At 43.5% G+C, this 19,663-nt stretch overlaps 1 protein-coding gene across 2 annotated transcripts in view; it reads left to right on the top strand.

Moving 5' to 3' along the window:
• BBX (BBX high mobility group box domain containing) overlaps nucleotides 1–633 on the top strand; it is a 302,011-nt gene extending 301,378 nt beyond the window's left edge. For both annotated transcript variants that reach the window (XM_028134856.2, XM_054714012.1), the window contains one exon: nucleotides 465–633. In XM_028134856.2, the coding sequence (XP_027990657.2) occupies nucleotides 465–552 (88 nt within the window). In that variant the 3' untranslated portion in view covers nucleotides 553–633. The remainder of the gene's footprint in view (nucleotides 1–464) is intronic.
• The last annotated feature ends 19,030 nt before the right edge of the window (nucleotides 634–19,663 follow it).

The following is a 19,663-nucleotide window of genomic DNA, read 5'->3' as shown; positions in this document are numbered from 1 at the left end:
ATTGGCCTTAAGTTTTAATTGGGTTTATTATTATACCACTTAAGAAATGAGCCTGGGTGTAGCAGAGTGTTCCCCTCAGGCAAGTCAAGGAAAGGAACCTGGCATTTTTTAATTTCAGTGGATCCAGGGGAAGATTATTGTCCAGCATGTCAGCCCTTGACTTAAAGTTTCCCAGTTCTGAGGGAATTTGCCAAATCTGTTGTTGCTTCAGCTTCTACAAAATGGAGGTGGTCAGTTGGATACAGAATGTTTTCTTGAGTTGTGTGAGAAATCCTTTAAAAAAACAACAACAATATATGTAAAGAAAGAAACTCTAAGGACAAAATTGGTTTTCATTAAACAGCATAAGTAAAAAGTCAGCAGAAGCTATTAAGCAAATTATCGGGAAGCACTATGTTATTTATCCTCTCCTATTTCTGATAACATAATCTGAATAAGTGTTTTTTCTCTCTCTTGCTTCACAGAGGTCAGAGGTCAACTCCGCTCACCCACGATGGACAGCCAAAAGAAATGCCACAGGCTCCTGTACTTATTTCCTGCGCTGACCAGTGAAGCGCCCTTTAATTGTAAAACATTGTGCTTTACCTACTACCCTAGCCTTGTCTTTACCGAGGGATGCCAGTGAGTTCACGTGGTGGGAAATATAGACTGCAAACAAGTGCTCGTTGCCCTGCATGGCCCAGATTCACTTGAAGCAGAAGTTAGCCTCCTGGGCCCATTTGTTCATTCGGAACCCAGAGTCTTTGTGGGTGATGTTCTGTCTGATAATGAGCAGAAATGGAATGATCCTGGAGCTTTGCTTTCTATTGAAGGCTGTTGACGGTAATAGGTGGTAACTTGGTAAAAGACTGCCTTTACTTTAGCTCATCCAGCATCTCTTTTACCAACCAGAGAGTGTGAAACTAGTTTCGTATATTACCTAGTTATTCTTTCAAAACAAAAACAAAAAAAAAAACAAAAACAAAACTGACGCACTGCACTAGTTATTATTAGATATTCTTAGTCTTTTTTGTACATGGAGATTTAAGTTCTAAGATGGTTTATATAATAGGTTATACCTACATTTATATTGTAGAATAATATTAAAAAGCCTGTTCCGAGACTCCCACGCAGCATGGGCAGGCAGATGTACCATTGTTAGCGGTGTATGCTCGGCCTCGTGGTCCATATATTCTGCACTTTTTATATTTGCCACCAGAGCGGTAGTTTGCTGGCAAAAAAAAAAAAAAGAGAGAGAGAGAGAGAGAGAGAAATTACAATTCTTAACAAGCTGAATTTTTTTCTTAGCCTTGAGTGACCAAGAATAATTTGCTTGGGGCAAATTGTGGCAAATATTTACCTGGACAGGGGAAGAGTCCTACAGATTACAGATTACTGATGTTTTCATGCCTTGAGGATTCTTTTATTTTTACACAGGGGTCTAAGTGGGTCTAAGTGACCAATGGATCGTTCATACAAACAAACAAAAAAAAAGAGAAAAATATTATTCAGAAGTGACCTTAGTATTACTTCACTATTCTGAACACATTGAAGACACTCACTTCATGTGGACCTGGAGCCACAGACCTTTCCATCCATCCCAGACAGACTGGACGGGGAGCAACTGCTATGCACAGCCTCGTCGGCGCTGCAGGTGTTTAGAGCCATTTCGAGTTTGTGTTAAGGAGGTATGCCTGACCAGAGTGGGACTCAGTCACAGACCCACCTACAACTTTCTGTTTCCTTTCTGTGTTTAGTTGCTTTTGAACATAAAACCCACCATACATATGCCAGTGCCGAGTGGATTAACTGGCTTAGAACATTCAACATATTGACTTAACCACCTGATGTTCACAGTGTCTTGTTTCCTAGCAACAGATGCAAAGTGATAAATCAAAATTAGTCAGAGGCTACAGATTTTACAGGGTATTTCTTCCATAGCACAAAGTATCTCCCCACTCTTGCATCGCAGCACAAACTACCAAATTTCAATGATTGGATTCCAGCAATAATTTTTATTGGTTTTCAAACTGGCGGGATTTTGATAGTGTTAGTTCAGGTTTGAAGCTTTTGAATTAGATCTCTAAATGGTGACAGTTTACAGGTTTTATCTAGCTTTCTTATTTATACTTGACTGAATTGTAATGATGATTTTTTTCTAATCGTAATTTGACCTAATAGCCATATAAAAAGTGACTCTATTAATACTGACTAGGTTTAGCTTTTCATGGTTGTAGATATTACTTCGGTTTCGGTGCTGGAAAATATGTACAACATACTAACAGAATTGAAGACTCTAGAGAGGGTTTGTTTCAAAGCAGGTAAAGGGCAATAGAGCATTGGTGTGATATTCTCAAAGATGCATACTCATTGTGCATATTTGGAGGAAGAAGGAATTAGTAAGCACGGTTAATCAGTGGTTATAGCTTAATCCCAGTCACATAGAAATTAATCAGGTGAGCAGCCCCAGATTTCAGCATAGCCTTTTTACTATGATGCTGTTTTATTAATGTTTTCTAAATCTCAAAACACAAATTGAATGTTTGGAAATTGCTGGGTCCCAGTGTTGGTGGCTGTTAGGAGTTTTTGGACCACTTGCTAGCAGTGATTTTAAAATTATTATTAGCTAAAATCCAAAAAATAAACCCAAACAAACCAACAACAAAAATTGTGTGGTGCAGAACATGCACCTTGACAATGGTACTAACTAGAACATGTTAGAATAGGTCTATTTTTGCCAGAGCACCCTCCTTCAGTCCTCCGATTACATTTCACTAGAGTTCCTCAAGAGATTGCTGTATATTCATGGGACCTTTTTTTAAAAAGAAGCAAAACAAAAGATTGCTTTTTTCTATGTGATTACTATCTTACTTGATCTGCTTTTCCTAAACCTCAGTGGCTTTTCCCTTAGGCAGGGTGGGAGTGGGAGGGCAACCTACTGGATATGACTGTTTTCAGATACTTAAAAACAAAAACACCTTTTTGTAGAAATGCTTAATTTTTAAGCAGTTAGGCACTGAGAGTAGCAGAAATCCTGCAAAGCTTTATAGTTCTTTAGACACTCGCCTTGTTGTTTCTCTGAGTGCAAGTCTTGATTTCAATACTAGTGCTTTTCTCATGCCCTGAATCCGCTGGAGAAGGGGTGTTGGTATATTCAGGTAACAACATTTGTTAGCACAAATATTTCAGACCAACATGTAGTCCCCACCCCACTTATCATTTTCATTTCATTTCTCTCATTCTTCTTTATTTTGGAAAATCGTATTGCTATAGTGTGTACCTTAATCTGACAGCAAACACCATCTACACTAACATTTGTCCCACAAGCATCCTCAAGAGAAGTTGTTGCACCTTATGTATATCTCAAGCAAACCAAAATATGATGCTCTTCTGCTCTGTTTTATTCTAAATCGTTGTATCATATCTTTCTGAAACCATTCTGAATTTAGTTGAAATTATCAGTATTTATACTTTTAACCTTAATTTCTGGATTCAAACCTGTATATAAATATTTTGAAAAAAATTGTCCTAGCCCTTCTCTGTGATGCTGGAAGTGGACAGTGTAGTCTCTGATGGAGACAGTACTGTTCCAGTTTCCTTTTGTCTCTTATTTATTTAGTTACTCTGGGTATTTCCTATGTAATTTTGAAGTGTGTAGAGTATATTATAGTAACTGAAGCTACAGCTCTAAGAAGCTGAGTGAAAGAAAAAATACTGTAAGACACCCTTTTAAGTTTGCATTTGTTTGGATACTGTAATGAGATCAGGAAAAGTGTCCCACCGCCATGTTGAAGATACAGGTTCTTATCCCCAAATTAGGTTAGTTCCCAGATTTTTAGATCCAAAGTTTTAATTCACTAAAAACCCCTTTAAAGGCTAAATCATCCTGTTGTAGTCCTGACAGACTTATATCAGAAATGTATTTATTTAACTCTATCAGATGAGCTTTCTACCAATGCCATCTCGTAGCCGAAATGCTGACATTCCCACGTTATCACTGATCTCTAGTTCCTGCCATTAAAACTGCTGGAGGGAAACAGTGACGGCACACTGCGGCCAAGGAGCATCTGAACTGGCCTGGATGCTTGGACCCAGGATGTCTAATCTGTCATGTTCTTACCAAGGCAGGTGCCACTCTGTCTAAGTCATCCACAGTTTTGTTTGCACTCCGCAGTCTTTGGCTCATCATACGACAGTATTTGCACCTATGTAAAAGCTAAAGCAAATTTTAAATTGATACAGAACCAGAAGGAAGCTGACACTGAATGACAACTTTTGTTTCTACAGTATGTGTGTGGGGGGGGGTAGGGTGGGGGTGGGAGGGGCAATACCCAATAGCTGTGTTCCAAGTTTGGCATTTGGCATTAATGTGAAGCAGTGGGACCATGCTGCCTGCTAAACTACTGTATGAACCCTAAGTGTTCTGGAGACCAGCAGCTGGAGGCCGGCGCCCACACACCGGGAGCAGCGAGCGCCCTCTTCACTGGGAGAGGGAGGAAGACACACGAGGCCCCGAGTCCTCATTTGCAAGGGGAACGTGGGGGTGTATGTGATACTGGGGAGGAGATTCTCCTTTGACTGCACTGCTCCACAGAGCCCTCAGATAAGGCCAAGTCTAATGGGCTACCTCGGCTTTACAAGTTAATTTCAGTTAAGTCCTGTTTTGAAGGTTTGTCTTGTTTTGCTTCTACCTTCAGTGCCACTATTTTCCACTGCAGTGTTTTGACTTCACAAACCGCCTTCTCCAGAGAGAACAGTGTATTGCCGAAAGTGGGCAGTAGAAGCAAATGCTGTTACATTTGACCTATAAAGTATTCAGTGACTGCTAGGTGGAAATTGAATGTTAGCTTTCCCCACATAGGACCTTGTCTTGCACCTTACAAAGAGTGATCTAATTGTTAATTAGATGTTGCTTTTATTTATACAAGCATTCCCAAAGAATTAGACTTGGAGTTTGTTTTTGAGTTTCAGGATTCTTAAAAATCATTTTACTTAGATTCACTGACATTATACTTAAAATAAAAAAGAAACAGTTTGTTCAGTTCCTCTTACCAGATACTTCTGGTGAAGGGTTCAGGGTTGGATGGACTGCTTTGCTTTAGTTTGGAAGTGATAGCTGAGTTTATTATGCTCCATAATAAATGATCTTGTCCTTTTCACTGGGGACATTATCTTCCTTACATTTCAGAACAAAGAAGCAACAAAACAGTAAATCAAGACAAATAGATCTGATTCTGTCATACACCTCCATCTGTTTGTGCTATGCTTTTCTTTAAAAATTATAAATACACATTTTCTTCAAAAAAATAACAGTTTCCTCTCCTGGCCAAATTTTATGTGTGGTGGTATGATTTGTACTAATAAATTAGAAGAGGAAACCTTGTACTTATAAGTTCTGTGGCCACTGTTTTCTTGTTGCAGTCAGTGGTCAGAATTGATCCTGCCCTCAAATTGATTTTTATGCACAGTTAGTTGTTTTGAACCTAACTACTACTTCCAAAGATTTCCTAATAACTTAGGTCAGAACTGGTTACTGAGTAACAAGAACCTAATTCAATGCCTCCAAACCCTCCCACCCACACCACAAATCTTACCTCACAAGCTCTAAATCACAGAGGCGCGCTTGCTTCACAGACTAACACAGCTCTCTCCGGCCCCCGAGGGGCTGGCTCGGGTCCCAGACACCTCGGGCCAGTGCCTCGGCGGGGCGGCAGGACGGGGTGGGGAAGGTTCATGATCTGGAGCTCAGCACGTGCTCAGCAATGTTTCTCATTTCATTAGCACGAAACACATCTCTTGCTCTCAGGAATTTGTCAAAAAAAGAATAAAAACCACCTGAGATTCCACACACCAGATTATGAACGTTTCTCGTAGGTTTGAATTGCTTACTTGTCATAAATTAACCACAGCTTCGTTTGACCACCAGGTCTTAAGTCTGTTGACAGTTTCAGCATGACCGAATCGCTCATTTTCTTTATTATTCTTTTTTTTTTCTTTTTCTTTTTTTTTTTTTTTTCATTCTGAAATTGGCTTGGTTCTCTTTAGAGTTGGTGTAAACATGCCATGTAATAAATGATTTCTACTTAATGGTACAACAGAATTATTGCTTTCTTTAGATGTATGTGTAGTAAAAGTCAATATACACATTTATATAATTTCTTCAAAATCTTATACTTTATTTGATATTTCTAAAAATTGCACATGTAAGTCATGTGTATAACATGCTAAAGTACTTTAACTGTGATCTTAAAACTGAATAAAAATATTTAATAAAAATTTGAAGTATTTTAAAGATAGTCAAATATATTTCTTTATGTTCACACTACTGGCCATAGAGTTTTTGCCCTCAATATACCATGCCCACTAAAACTTTCATAAAAATAAGCTAGTTCAGAATATCCAAGGACAGTCTCCTCTAAACTGTTGGTCTGAGATTTACCATTGTCTCAGCATCCTCAGTTGCTTTTCCCTAAAATGGAGCAGAAATCAGCTGATGGAAGAGGGAAGATATGCTATATAAGAGGTAATATGCAAACTGACCATCACGCCCTCACACAAGATGGCCACCCCATGTGGTCACAAGATGGCCGGCAGGGGCAGGCCAGCAGAGGCGGGCAGTTGTGGGGGACCAGGCCTGCAGGGGAGGGCACTTAGGGGTGACCAGGTCCGCAGGGGAGGGCAGTTGGTGGGGACCAGGCCTGCAGGGAAGGGAGGGCAGTTGTGGGGGACCAGGCCTGCAGGGGAGGGCAAATGTGGGTGACCAGGCCAGCAGGGGAGGACAGTTGTGGGGGACCAGGCCTGCAGGGGAGGACAGTTGGGGGGGACCAGGCCTGCAGGGGAGGGCAGTTAGGGGCAACCAGGCCGGCAGGGGAGGGTAGTTGGGGGCAATCAAGCTGGCAGGGGAGCAGTTAGGCATCAATCAGGCTGGCAGGGGAGTGGTTTGGGGGTGATCATGCTGGCAGGCAGAAGCTGTTAGGGACAATCAGGCAGACAGGCAAGCGGTTGGGAGCCAGCAGTTCCAGATTGTGAGAGGAATGTCTCCCGAGGGGCCCAGATTGGAGAGGGTGTAGGCTGGGCTGAGGGACACCCCCCTCCAGTGCACGAATTTTGTGCACCAGGCCTCTAGTATAATTACATCAAACAGCTTTTGCATTCAGACAGGCGTGGCTTCAAACATTAGCCCCACCAGCTCACCACTGGGGTTCTTGACGTCTGGACCACACTTCACTCATCTGAATGATGGTGTTAATACCTCCACACCATTGCTGAGATGAAAAGAATAGACACACGGAAATGTTGGCAGAGGGCCTATAATAGAGATTCTCATTAAATGGTAATCATTGATTTTATTTTTATTTCAACTTTAAGGCAGATATATTTGAGTCTATAGGAAAAATGCTAAGTATACTTTATTTGAAATAAACTTTTAAAGGATGATGCATTAGGGGTAAGTTGTTTCAGGAGATATGGTGTGGGGAAACTCAGTTAAATTCACATAGCTCACTCTATGTAGCACTATAAGATTTTTCTAAAAAATTAGTCTGCCTGATGAATTACACTTTTGTAATGCTCCAGTGCACTCCCTTTCCTTTGAATTACTGTCAAGTGTAGGGGTGGGGGTCTCCATCCCAAAGAATATAAATAGTGTTAGGAAAAAAAGACTATACATGTATGTGGCTTTATGGCCCTACATGTATTTAGACAGTTACATCTTTTTGGGTAGGACATGAAATCTCAAGGAAAAATAAAATGGTCTTAAGCAAGCTAAAACTAGTACTCCATTGCATGCATGCTGAAAGTACATAAAATTGTTAATTATAATTTATCAGAAACCTTTTCACCTTTTAAAGTTATTGAAAAATAGATGCAAAAGTAGGTTAGCATATTGAACTCCATGTCCCCACCCCTTAGCTTCAACAAATAACATTTTCTCAATTCCTGTTTCATCTATATTTTGCTCATTTTCCTCCATTTCCTCCCCCAATCTCAGATATGTTTATTTCAGGAGTGTGATTTCATGTATACATACTTCCGATGCAGCCTTTTAAAAATTTTTTAATACAATTTTTATTTTTTATGTATCACCTCCTCACAATTCCAAAAATATAAGTTTAGTTCCTGTCTAAAGCCAAAGGAATCCATGAGCTACAAGAACAGTAGTGCTGGAGTGAAGATTACTTGGAACTAGAAAACACTTTAAACAGGATATTGCTATATTTACCTTTTTTGATCTACAGTTTTCCAGAGATTTAACTTGATTAATCAAAACCCCCTTTTAGCATGTAATTCTTTCTATGGTCTTTTCTCTTTTCCAGACTTAATGTCAAAAAGGCCCAAGTGCTAAAACTTTTGTAAACTTGTATGCCCTTTCTCCTTCCCTCCAACCTTGTCCCCACTGTTTTCTGCCTCCCCAGACTTGCAGGAGTGAAGTATATTGTAGAGGGGAGGCAGAGACAAAATGTAGATGACCCCTGGAAGGCCGGTGCCAATGATTTTTAAAATCTGAAATTCTGGGTTAATAGGCCAGAAATGAAAGCACAAAATAAAACCCGTTGCTGGAAGAGATCAAATGATGATTCTTGCTTTTGGAGAGCCTGTACCCTAGGGAATTTTACAAAAGGTCATTCTGTCTCAGGGTTGTGTATTGCAGAGTCAGGAGGAAAATGTGAGGATTGAAAGTGTCTTGAGGGATGGGAGGTGAAAGGGAGAAAGGGAAAGTTTGTACGAATAAGCCTTTGAAGTTCAATGTCAAAAATCAAAATGGGTTTAGAGCTAATACGAAAATATTTTCAAGAAATATATTCAAGTGGAATGGTTATTTTTTCCTCACCTTTTCTACTGTTAGCCATCATATCTGTGGTGCTTCTGAGAGGCAATTTAGATAAAGTTTATATCTTCCAGAAACCAACATGTAAACACTAAAAATATATACAAACAATAGAAATAGAATACTAGGTAGAGACAAAAAATAGGTAATGCATTACCATCTAATTTGAAACATTTATTAAATATAACATTAAATATAATAGGAAGGCAGTATTGATTGCAGTTTTAACATTTTCCCTCCAAGATTATAAAATCCTTGAGATAAATACTGGAGAAGTTTAGACATTTTATAAAATAATCTTAAATTTTCACTTCTCCCATATTAAATATTCGCTTGGGTGTGTATAGCAGCGTATTCAAATTATAAGAACAATATTCTGCACATGAGTCCTTGAAAATTAAGCCCCTTTTGTGAGTAGTATTTAGCATATGGATGCATTAAACCTATATTGTATAACAATCAAAATCACACCGTATTGTTAGAATAAATGTGTTTAAAAAGTGTGCCTCATTCCACTTCTCTGTTTCAAAGTGCATGAAAATTTTTCCTTCCCTTGCTTTGTTTGGCTCCAGAGAAGTCCTGGTACCCATAATTCATGTCCATTAAATTGCTTAAGTCTTGCTCCTTTAAGAATCCACTCATTCAGCAAATCTGCCTTGGATGCCTACTATTGGATGCCTAGTACCAGCAAGACAACCTTGGAGTGGGGAGGGGGGCGGGAGTCTCCATTGAAATGCATTGTGGATGAGGCTGGGCAAGGACATCAAAGGCTGTCAGGAAGGAATTACTTATAAACTCCTGTGGAAGACTTTAAGGAAAGAGATAGTATGTGTTACTGTTGTATTTAAAATTCTCATACAAGAGATCTTGGCACAAGAAAAGCAGGTGCTGCTAAGGCAAAGCCACAGATGCCTGAGACTAACAACATGTGATGAAAGTCTGGGGAAGATCCATGATGCGGATCAGTGTACACATTTCCTCCTTGTATGTCCTGGGGGTGGAACGCCCGGCTAACTTGATTCCAGGACTGATGTGTATGGCCCAGGAATAGCCAAAATCGCAAGGTCAAGCAGTTTGCGATTTGAACATTTGGCCTTAATTAGAGAGGTAATTCTGGTAACCAGATATTTGGTACCCTGAGTTTATTTTCCTTCCTTCCTTTACTGTGTCTTTCTTCACCTTAGCCTCAACTCTTGCGTGTTGCTGAAATTTAATTTTTTCAATCTTGGCATTTTTCTTCAACGATGGCAAACCCCCTTCCAGATCCCCCAAAAGCTGTTTTAGATTTCTCTTTATGTTTTTTGTTTGTTTGTTTTTCCTCCACCCAGATTGACTAAGGTTTTTATCAGGGTAAATGACTCAACAACTCCTTTGCCCCAGGAGGGTTCCTGGACTAAAACATACCTGTTGGAAGGATTCTCATTTTTGATGTGTGCTGCTCCTATTTCAATTTGGGGCTAAATTGGCCACCTGAGTCTTCCTTTGCTAATCCTCCGCTTCTACAACGGACTTCACTACAAGAAATGCCTGTTCTCATCTCTGAGGGAACTTCCCCTTGGGGGGTGCTGAGGGCTGGGTATCTACTTTTTTAAACATCATCTCAGTATGGCCAAATCAAAAGCCTCTCTCTAGGGATCAATAGTTGAAGACATTCGTTTAACCCTAACATCATCGGCCTTCAGAAGCAAGATGAGCTTTCTTAGGCAGGCAAACTGTACTGAAATCCATGGAAGAAGTCAGAACATTTTAGAAGATTACACAGTTGAATTTGAAGTTCATCGAGCATCTGTCTATGGCCCCCAATGAGATGTGTGTTGCCAAAAGATTTCATTGGTCTCCCCTCCCACACACACACACCCTCCCAAAGATGGGACTTTAAATGACTGGGTCACACATGGACAATTCCCAAGGATGTAGCGTGTGCCAAGGGCTGTGGCTGGAGCAGCAGAGGGTCTTCACAGCCCACCTGATCCCCTCACCAGGGACTGAAAGTGGACAGGAGTGCACCACGGTCCTCCCAGGACACCGTTCAAGCTGGGATCAGGCCGAGATTTTTCTATATGTGGGCATTTATCCATGTGAATTACTTTCTTTTCTTTTTTTAATTTCACTCCTACCCACACATCCAATATTCCATATGCCTCTTTTAAAAAAACCAATGGTTTTCTGGTCCGGGTGTGCACTTTCCCTTCCGAGTTGCCTTTGTGTGACATTCTAGCCGCCACCGACGCCACCTGCTCCTCAGCCAAAGATCCACTTTAGACAGAATCTGTCCCAGCCGTTGAGCCGACGGCAGAGAGCAGCGGGGCATTTGAGCGGAGTTATAAATGAGCTGACGGATAATATTCCCTGGGGAAGAGCAGGCCGGCACTCGCCTCACAGAGGAGACAGAGCGAACCCTGGGCGGGACTGCGCAGCAGGTGGGGCTGGAAGAGCACCAACCACTTTTCCCCCGCGGGTCACCTGTCTGCCCAGGAGCTCGCTGCCGTCACCATCCTCCACCACACGGACAGCAGAGGTTTTTGAGATTAAACTCCTGCAGATGAACAATGCAATCTACACTTCTTGGTCCCGTTTACTTTCTTCCCAGTCAATTTTATACATTACAGTTTTAACTTTTTAACTGGGGTGTTAACCTCGGATTAGCTTAAACCATTTGCCTTCAAAACGCCCCCCAGGCACAACCAGCTGGGTCTGAAATAGGCAGAAGGGTGATCTGATTTCCTGTAAACAGTGGCTGACCTTCCTGCGTCTCCAGGACACAAAACACAAGCTGAGAAAGGGCACGCCTCCTCCCACCCTCTTTAACCTCCGCTTTCAGAAAATAAGGCTAGTATTCTGGGAACACTGATGTGGGACTTAGGACCCAAGACGCTTAAATAGAATTCTGTGTCCTTCAGTCCACTCTACAGCCTGATCCACCTTTTCCGGTTTTACAAACAATGTTGTTGTTGTTGTTGTTGTTGTTGTTGTTTTTCCCAATTGCCCACGAGCTAGCTGCCAGCTTCACCGAGCTGTCTCCGCTCCGAGGTTGTATAACCCTGATTATGGTCACTCCTATAGAGCCTCCTTTCTTTGCCACTCGGACCAGAGAAGCATGACTCCGGTTATGAATCACTGGAAGGCAGTCTCCTCTCAGCCTCCTTGCATGCCTTGCCCCTGAGTGGGGACCGGTGTCTCACGGCCGCCGGAGGCTGAGTGTCTGGCTCCTTCCCAGATCAGTAGGCACAGCCCTGCCCGGCGCCAAGCCCTCGGGGAGCAGAGAGAAAGAAAGGAGCTTCCAGACAGGCCGGCTTCCCTTCGTCCTTTCCCCTCGGCTGTGATGATCAGCCGGAGAAGATTCTCCCGAGATGGCTGAGACCCCGTCTATTTCAAATGACTTCAAACGGAGAGCGCTGTCATTGCACGCGGAGCAAGTGGCCCGCTGCGCGCGGGAGAGAAGCGGCATTCCGAAATGTGATCGTGACGCTTAACTGTAAAATGAAAAGCAATTTAAATGCATCACCGGCCCCAAACCATCAGCCCAACGAGCATACATAACCTTATTGAGGAAGGGCCCTGTTCCCGGGGAACCCCTCCCTCACTTGGGAGGAAAGGTTCTCTTGTGGGAAGGCCTCTGAGTGTCATTAAAGGGTTTTTGCGAGTGAAACATGTTATCAGAGTCCGGTTTTTCTACTTCTGTAAACAACTCCGTTGGAATTTCTGTGAGGCTGTCGCAGGCAGGGAAGCCAATGACAACTGGTACAACCAGAAGCAGGCAGTTTTGCTTCCTGAAAGGGTCGTCAGCTCCTGATTATTTCTGATTACCTGCATAGATGCTGCCAAATTCCATTGACTTCTCCTCAGCAGTAACCACTCTAATCAACTATGTGTATTGTCAATGCTGTCTTTATTTCATTTGGTTCAGCAAGAAAAAAAAGACTTTAAATCTCTAGGCTCCGGAAAGATGTGAAGCTCAGACACCTGGACCTGGGCCTCCAGGTTGGTAGACGTTGGCATGTGGACGCCTGTGCCTGGATGTCCTCGGGATTATCCACAGCGCTGAGCTAGCATCACCGCCCTTTGCTGGGCTCCGGATGCTCCTGCCGATGAGCCTCAGGTGTGGCACCCTCCTCCCAGAGGGTGAGACTAAAGAGTGAGAGAGTGAGCAACAGCTTCTAGCAAATGTGTTCACAGCTGAGCCAAAATGCAGTGTCAGCTCACAAAGAGACAGGCTTTCAGCTTTGTGTTTAGGTATTGTTTGTTGCTGTTTGTTTTGTTTCTTGTTTTTGTTTTTGTCAAAGCAGGAGAGGGAATGGTCAGGAAAATCACCTTGGACTCTGCAAAAAACACTTTGACATCTCTTGTCTCAAAGTTGTCTCAAAGTAGCTGCTGCCCAGAGGGACCCGGACCACAGGCACCCATGTGGAGACTGAGGACGAGTGGAGAGGATTCCTCCATGTGAGGGGTGTGAGGCGAGGCCTGCCAGATGTGGGCCTCTGCAAGCCAGGACTCTCTTTAATATAAATGTTCAGCCCTGTGCAACCAGAGAAGAGGCACCCTGGGTGTGAGGGCCCCGCCCGGGGACGGGGAGCCACTGTGTCCTGTAGCACCGGCCGCCTGGTCAACACAACAGGCAACCAAATATCCCCTTCATTGATCAGAGCAGATCTTTTCTTCCATCTACCCTGTGTGACCAGAGTCAAGTCACCTCACCTCTTTGCTTCCATATCGCTAGTGTGGGTACTATAACATCTACTTCCAGAGGTCACTTTGTGAATGCAATGACATATTACATTTGAACAAATTTGTAAACTTTAAAATGCTATCCTATATAATAAAGAGGTAATATGCAAATTGACCATCACTCCAACACACAAGATGGCCACTCCATGTGGTCAAAGATGGCCACCACAAGATGGCCAGCAGGGGAGGGCAGTTGGAAGGGACCAGGCCTGCAAGGGAGGGCAGTTGGGGGTGATCAGGCCTGCAGGGGAGGGCAGTTAGGGGTGACTGGGCTGGCAGAGGAGGGCAGTTGGGGCAACCAGGCTTGCAGGGGAGAGCAGTTGGGGGTGACCAGGCCTGCAGGGGAGGGCAGTTGGGGGCAATCAGGCCTGCAGGGGAGGGCAGTTAGGGGTGATCAGGCCAGCAGGGAAGGGCATTTAGACGGTGATCAGGCTGGCAGACAGGCAAGTGGTTGGGAGCCAGCAGCCCTGGATTGTGAGAGGGATTGAGCCTAAACGGGCAGTCGGACATCCCTTGAGGGGTCCCATATTGGAGAGGGTGCAGGCTGGGCTGAGGAACCTCCCCACCCCCCGTGCACGAATTTTGTGCACTGGGCCTCTAGTATACAAATATAATGGTTAAAAAACTAGTAACCTTTAACAGAATAAAATGACAATCCATTGACTGGGAGAAAATATTTGCAAACACATATCTGATGAAGGACTTGTATTATCCAAACTATAGAAAGAGCTCTAAAATTCAACAAGAAAACAGCCCAACTAGAAAGTAGGCAAAAGATCTGAATAGACATCTCATAAAAGAGGATATAGAGATGGCAAGCATATGAAATGATATGCTCACATCATGTGTCATTAGTGACTTGCAAATTAACACAACAATGAGCTACAACCATATCCCCATTAGAATGGCTAAAATCCAAAACACCGACATACCAAATGCTGATAAGAATGTGGAGCAATGGGAACTCTCATTCATTGGTAGTGGAATGAAAATGGTGCAATCACTTTGGAAAGATTTGGCAGTTTCTTACAAACTAAACATAGGCTTACCATATGATCCAACAATCCAAATATCCCTAGATATTTACCCAAATGAGTTGAAAACTTTATATCCATACAAGAACCTACACACAGATGTTTATAGAAACTGAATGAATGAATAAGTGAATGCCCTAAACTGGAAGCAACCAAGATGCCCTACAAAAGGTGAATGAATAAACAAACCATGCTACATCCATACAATGGAATGTTAAACAGAGAAAAGAAATGAGTAATCAAGCCAAGAAAAGACACGGAGAAACTTTAAGTGCATATTACAAAGTGAAAGAAGCCTATTTAAAAGGCTATATCCTATATGATTTCAACTAAATGACATCTTAGAAAAGGCAAAACTATAGGCAGTGAAAGGATCTGTGGTTGGGGAAGGGGTAAGCAGATGAGGCACAGCATTTTTAGAGCAATGAAACTATTCTGTATACTGTAAAGTTGGACACATGGCATGGTGCACTTGCCAAAACCCATAGAATGAGTACCACAAAAAGTGAACTCTTGTGAAAACTATGAATTTTAATAAAAAAGTAATGTATCAATATTGGTTCACCAATTGTAACAAAGGCACCACACTAATGAAAGAAGAGGGGTAGGAAGAAGGAGAAGGTTTGGGGGAACTGTCTGTACTTTCTCCTTAATTTTTCTGTAAACTTAAAACCAATATAAACAATAAAGTCTATTAATTAAACTGAAAATTACAAAGTCCCCTCCATGTATCTAGTTATCAAATATCTTCAAAAAGAAACAATTTATTGGTTAAAAAGCCATGTTAAATTTCTTACTGACATTCTTCTGTTTAAAAAACTGAAAAAGTATAGTTTTCTTTCTTCAGGATTCAAAGGAAAAAAAAGATGAAACTTTTTTTTGGGGGGGCGGGGGGATGGAAAGAAAAAGTTATTGATAAAGTTTTCCTTTCCCTGAATTGGCCCATTTACAAAAAAGACTAGTAACCACTGCATGTAAATGAAAATAAAAAGGAAGTTCTCTGTGGGGGACAGCTACCCACTTTCACAGGTGCTGTTGCTTGGTTCCTGATATAAAAGAATATTTTTCAAAGTATAATCATCAGAAAGGCCTCATGCCACTGAGAGGGCTGGGGGTTGTGCCTTGTCCTGTTGACTAAACCACTTCAGTATTTGGGGGGAAGTAACTTACAAGCTTTACCACTATGCTGACTCCCATTTAGAAGTGACAACATTTACTAGAACCTGGAACAAAATCCAAGAAGCATGAATCTGAAGAAGTGACAGAGCTTCACTTTCTCACTGGTTAATGTATCCATTCACTCAGCAAAGACTGAGAGCAAAGGCTTGAACTTTCTGTGGGAGATAAGAGGAGGAAAGACCTCATTTCTGCCTCCACGGAGCCATCTGAACTCTGTCTGTGACCCGGGGACTCAGAAGGTGGATTGAGATCCACACAGCCTTCTCTCCGAAGAGGAGACTAGCTTCTGTTTCATTTCTGTAGGGAACAGAAAGACGGTGGCATAGAGAGAGAGAAAGGCCTGGATGGGTTTCCAAGGGACCACAAACGTTACAAAATTTGATAATTTAATCTTATTTCTTTACAATGTTTCATCTGGCAATGCTGAAATCCCAATCATTTTTATTTAATTACATCTTCCTAATGTAATTATTTGATATCTTTTAAAAAAACTTTTTATTATATATTTTTATTGACTTCAGAGAGGAAGGGAGAGGGAGAGAGAGATAGAAACATCAAGGATGAGAGAGAATCATTGATCGGCTGCCTCCTGCATGCCCCTCCTGGGGATTGAGCCTGCAATCCAGGCATGTGCCCTTGACTGGATCGAACCTTGGGGGATCCTTTGTCTGCAGGCTGATGCTCTATCCACTGAGCACACCAGCTAGGGCTTCAGTGATATTAAATTAGAAATCTTAATCATTCTGAATTTTTGTAACAAAAATAATTGACTCCTTTGCCTTTGAATGTTGGCCTCCTGTTCTTTCTTCTACATTGGTTTCCATGGCAGTCTGCACTTGAGTACATCTGCCCTCTTGTGTAAAGTATGGGTAGATACTCTTGCCTGGGAGATTCAAGACCTGCTGGCATTACAACCTGGCCCGCACTAGAGGCACTCGATTACTCTGGAAAAAACTTCAGGATATTGTTAAATCATCAACAAATCTGGACACCCAAATATACTTTAAAAAAATAATTTGACATACTAATATGATATTGTATTAGTTAGGTCCCAGCAGGAAATAGATGACCTATTCAAATTGGGCAAATTTGTGTTTAGTAAGAGAACTATTTACAAAGATGTAGGGAAAACACAAAAGACAGTGCAAGACTAATAACAATGGGCCTTGTAACCCACCCCTCTCCCCGGCCGGAAAGGCCTAGGCGCTGGAAAGATAACATGAGCCGGAGACACGGCAGACGCAGCCACAGCCAGCCCACGGTGACACCCACTTCACTCTCCTGCCTCCCTCTCATCTCTTGCCCCGTCCCATCAGCCACACCCAACCGGAAGCCAGGCACTGAAGACCTGGTGCGAACTGCTGGCTCTTTAGCCACCAGCACTCAGAGCAGGATACAGGGAGGCGGAGGGTGGGCAGGACAGCAAGTGGAAGATGTATTTACTGATGGCACCAAAATAGTCTTGACTTATTTTCCATCATAGTATATTATTTTGAAATATAGGGTGGGGGAGAAACCGTATATATATATTTTTTTCGTGCTCTAAGCCTCCTCATTTTGTGTGTCTGACCCGAAGAGTGAGTGTTATAATTTGGTATTTTTCCGCCAGTTCCAGCCCAGAATGTCAAAGGCTCCTGAGGAGGCACCGTATGTTTTGCTCAGCTGAACACACTGGGCTCTGACCCTGAGAGGAGCAGGGCTGTCAGCCTAAGAGAAGGACAGAGCTGTGACCTGCTGCTCAGGCCACACACACACACACACACACACACACACACACACTGCCATTGGCCCCCGGCCTGCCCTGCGCCGGCAGCACTCTTCAAGCTGTCCCACGGAGGGGGACGGAGTTAAACACCCAGCCAATGTAGAAAAAGCACTGGCGTCCGTGCATGGCACCCTGATGGATTTTTCCTGGGGAAAATGTTTGTGGTAACTTCATTATGTTGCTGTCTCTCACCGGCTCTCAGAAGTGAAGAGCAGCAGAGTGCTTTGGTGCAGAGCCTTTGTATTTAAATATTTTGGTTAAATATATCTTGTGTTTGTAGAGCATTAATGCTGTTGGCATTGTTCCGTAGCTGGCCTCTTTAGGGAGTTGGGATCTGTCTTCAATATTAGTCAACAAACCTTAGAAAACATGTGAATAGGAATCAGGACTGTGTGAGCTACTCAAAGGGGCCCTGGAATTGGAGAACGGAGAGTGGGGGTGGGGTGTTGGGGTTGGCAAGGAAGGCTGGGATCTTTGGGACATACTGGCTGCTCTTCCTGCTCCTGCTGATTCTGCTTTAGAGGGCATGCATTTGACCCCATTACCGAGGCCCCAACCTGGAGAGAGACGTGGCTCTTCTCCAAGGTGAAGCACGCCCTTTTCCTTCCAGCTGAGCATCTACCTTGAATTCCTAGAAAACTCATCTCTAGCCTGTTGACACTGGCCTCATACACTTGACTCCGCATCCCCCTGCTTAGCCTGGCCCCTAAATTCAGAGCCGATGCCTCAGTGTTGGGAGGGCAGGTAATTCAGCAGCTGGGAGCCGAGCCCTTGAATAGGTGCAGAGGCATCTGTGTGGATGCCGTCCCTGTATCTGTAGTGTCCCTCTCGTCTGCACCACAGGGACCCTCCATGCCAGCTGAGCTTCAAGGGTGAGAGGCCTCCAGTGCCCAGAACCAAGGAAGGGGCCAGGGCGAACTCCCTGCCCCATCACTCCTACTCTGACCACGCCTCTCTCTGAGCCGACTCTGTATTAAGAGCCTGGGTGTCAGAGTGCTTCATTTAATGGGCTGCCTGCGGGCTAAGGAGGAAATTAGAGCACCCACTGAGAACTGGACACTTTCATCAGTGACTTGGGCCTGACCTGAGGTAGCTGGTTTAAAGGAGGGGACTAGCAAGACATGGTGTTATCCAGAGACTTGGGTGACACAGCAGGATGAAAAGGGTGTGTGGTGGGTACAGACAGAACCAGAGACAGAGAGGAGGTTGGAAATATTGGACGACCCCATCTGCCTTCTCCTGCTCTCCCCCAGTCATCTCTCCTTCTCCCTCCCTACTCCTCCCCCACCCAAGCCTCTTCTAGGATTGGGGCGGGGGAGGGGGCGGGGGGAGGCAGAGGGACCTTGTTCTCCCTATCCACACCATTCTGTACAAAGGAGGGGAGACGAGAAGGGTAATCTACCTGTCATTGCAATTTGAGACCTGGGACCCATGGGGAGGTCAGCGTGTCCCTTGAAGAATATGAGCATGGCCCACACCGAATGAGGCCAATGCCATTGAGATGCCAGGACTTGGATATATCACTGTCGCTCACAAGGGCCCAGAGCTGTGATGTGAGCCATCACTGTCTCATTCTACTCCCCAGCACCCTTCTATAAACCTGACACTCAGTTTCCCGGCCTTGGAAGCCCCCATTGATTTCCAAGTAGTGGACTCTCATGTCCCCTGAACTATTTCTGGTGGCAGAGCCTCACTTCCACACACATTGCTGCTATTCCCAAAGCCACGGATAACCTGAACCCCAAAGCTGGTGGTTCTTGACCCTCATCAGTGTTCCATTGGTTGACCCCCTGCTTTCACAGACTTCTCTCCTTCAACATTCCTGCCCTGCCTGGCTAAGCCCCCTGTGTCACCTTCACTGCTTCCACTAGGTTATTGAGGCCTTTTGGTCACGAGCTCCTACCACCAAATCGGTGCCTGAGGCTGCTGCATAGCAATCTTCTTCCTTGATTAGAGCATCTTAATTATGTTCTAGGATTTGCTTAAACAGATTAATCATCTTGAGGACAAATTTAGAAGCTGTGCTTGCTGAGGGATCTGCTCTGAATATCCCCTGGGAAATTCTGATTACACCTGCCTGCTGAGCCTTGGCCAGGGCCATGTATACATCAGGGACTTGACCCTGGCTGAAAGCCCTAAGCTGCCCAGCTTCTC

Source organism: Eptesicus fuscus, chromosome 3, assembly GCF_027574615.1.
Source record: "Eptesicus fuscus isolate TK198812 chromosome 3, DD_ASM_mEF_20220401, whole genome shotgun sequence".
NCBI lineage: Eukaryota > Metazoa > Chordata > Mammalia > Chiroptera > Vespertilionidae > Eptesicus > Eptesicus fuscus.
The sequence above is the reverse complement of the archived record's forward strand: the minus strand, read 5'-3'. Positions and strand labels throughout refer to the sequence as shown.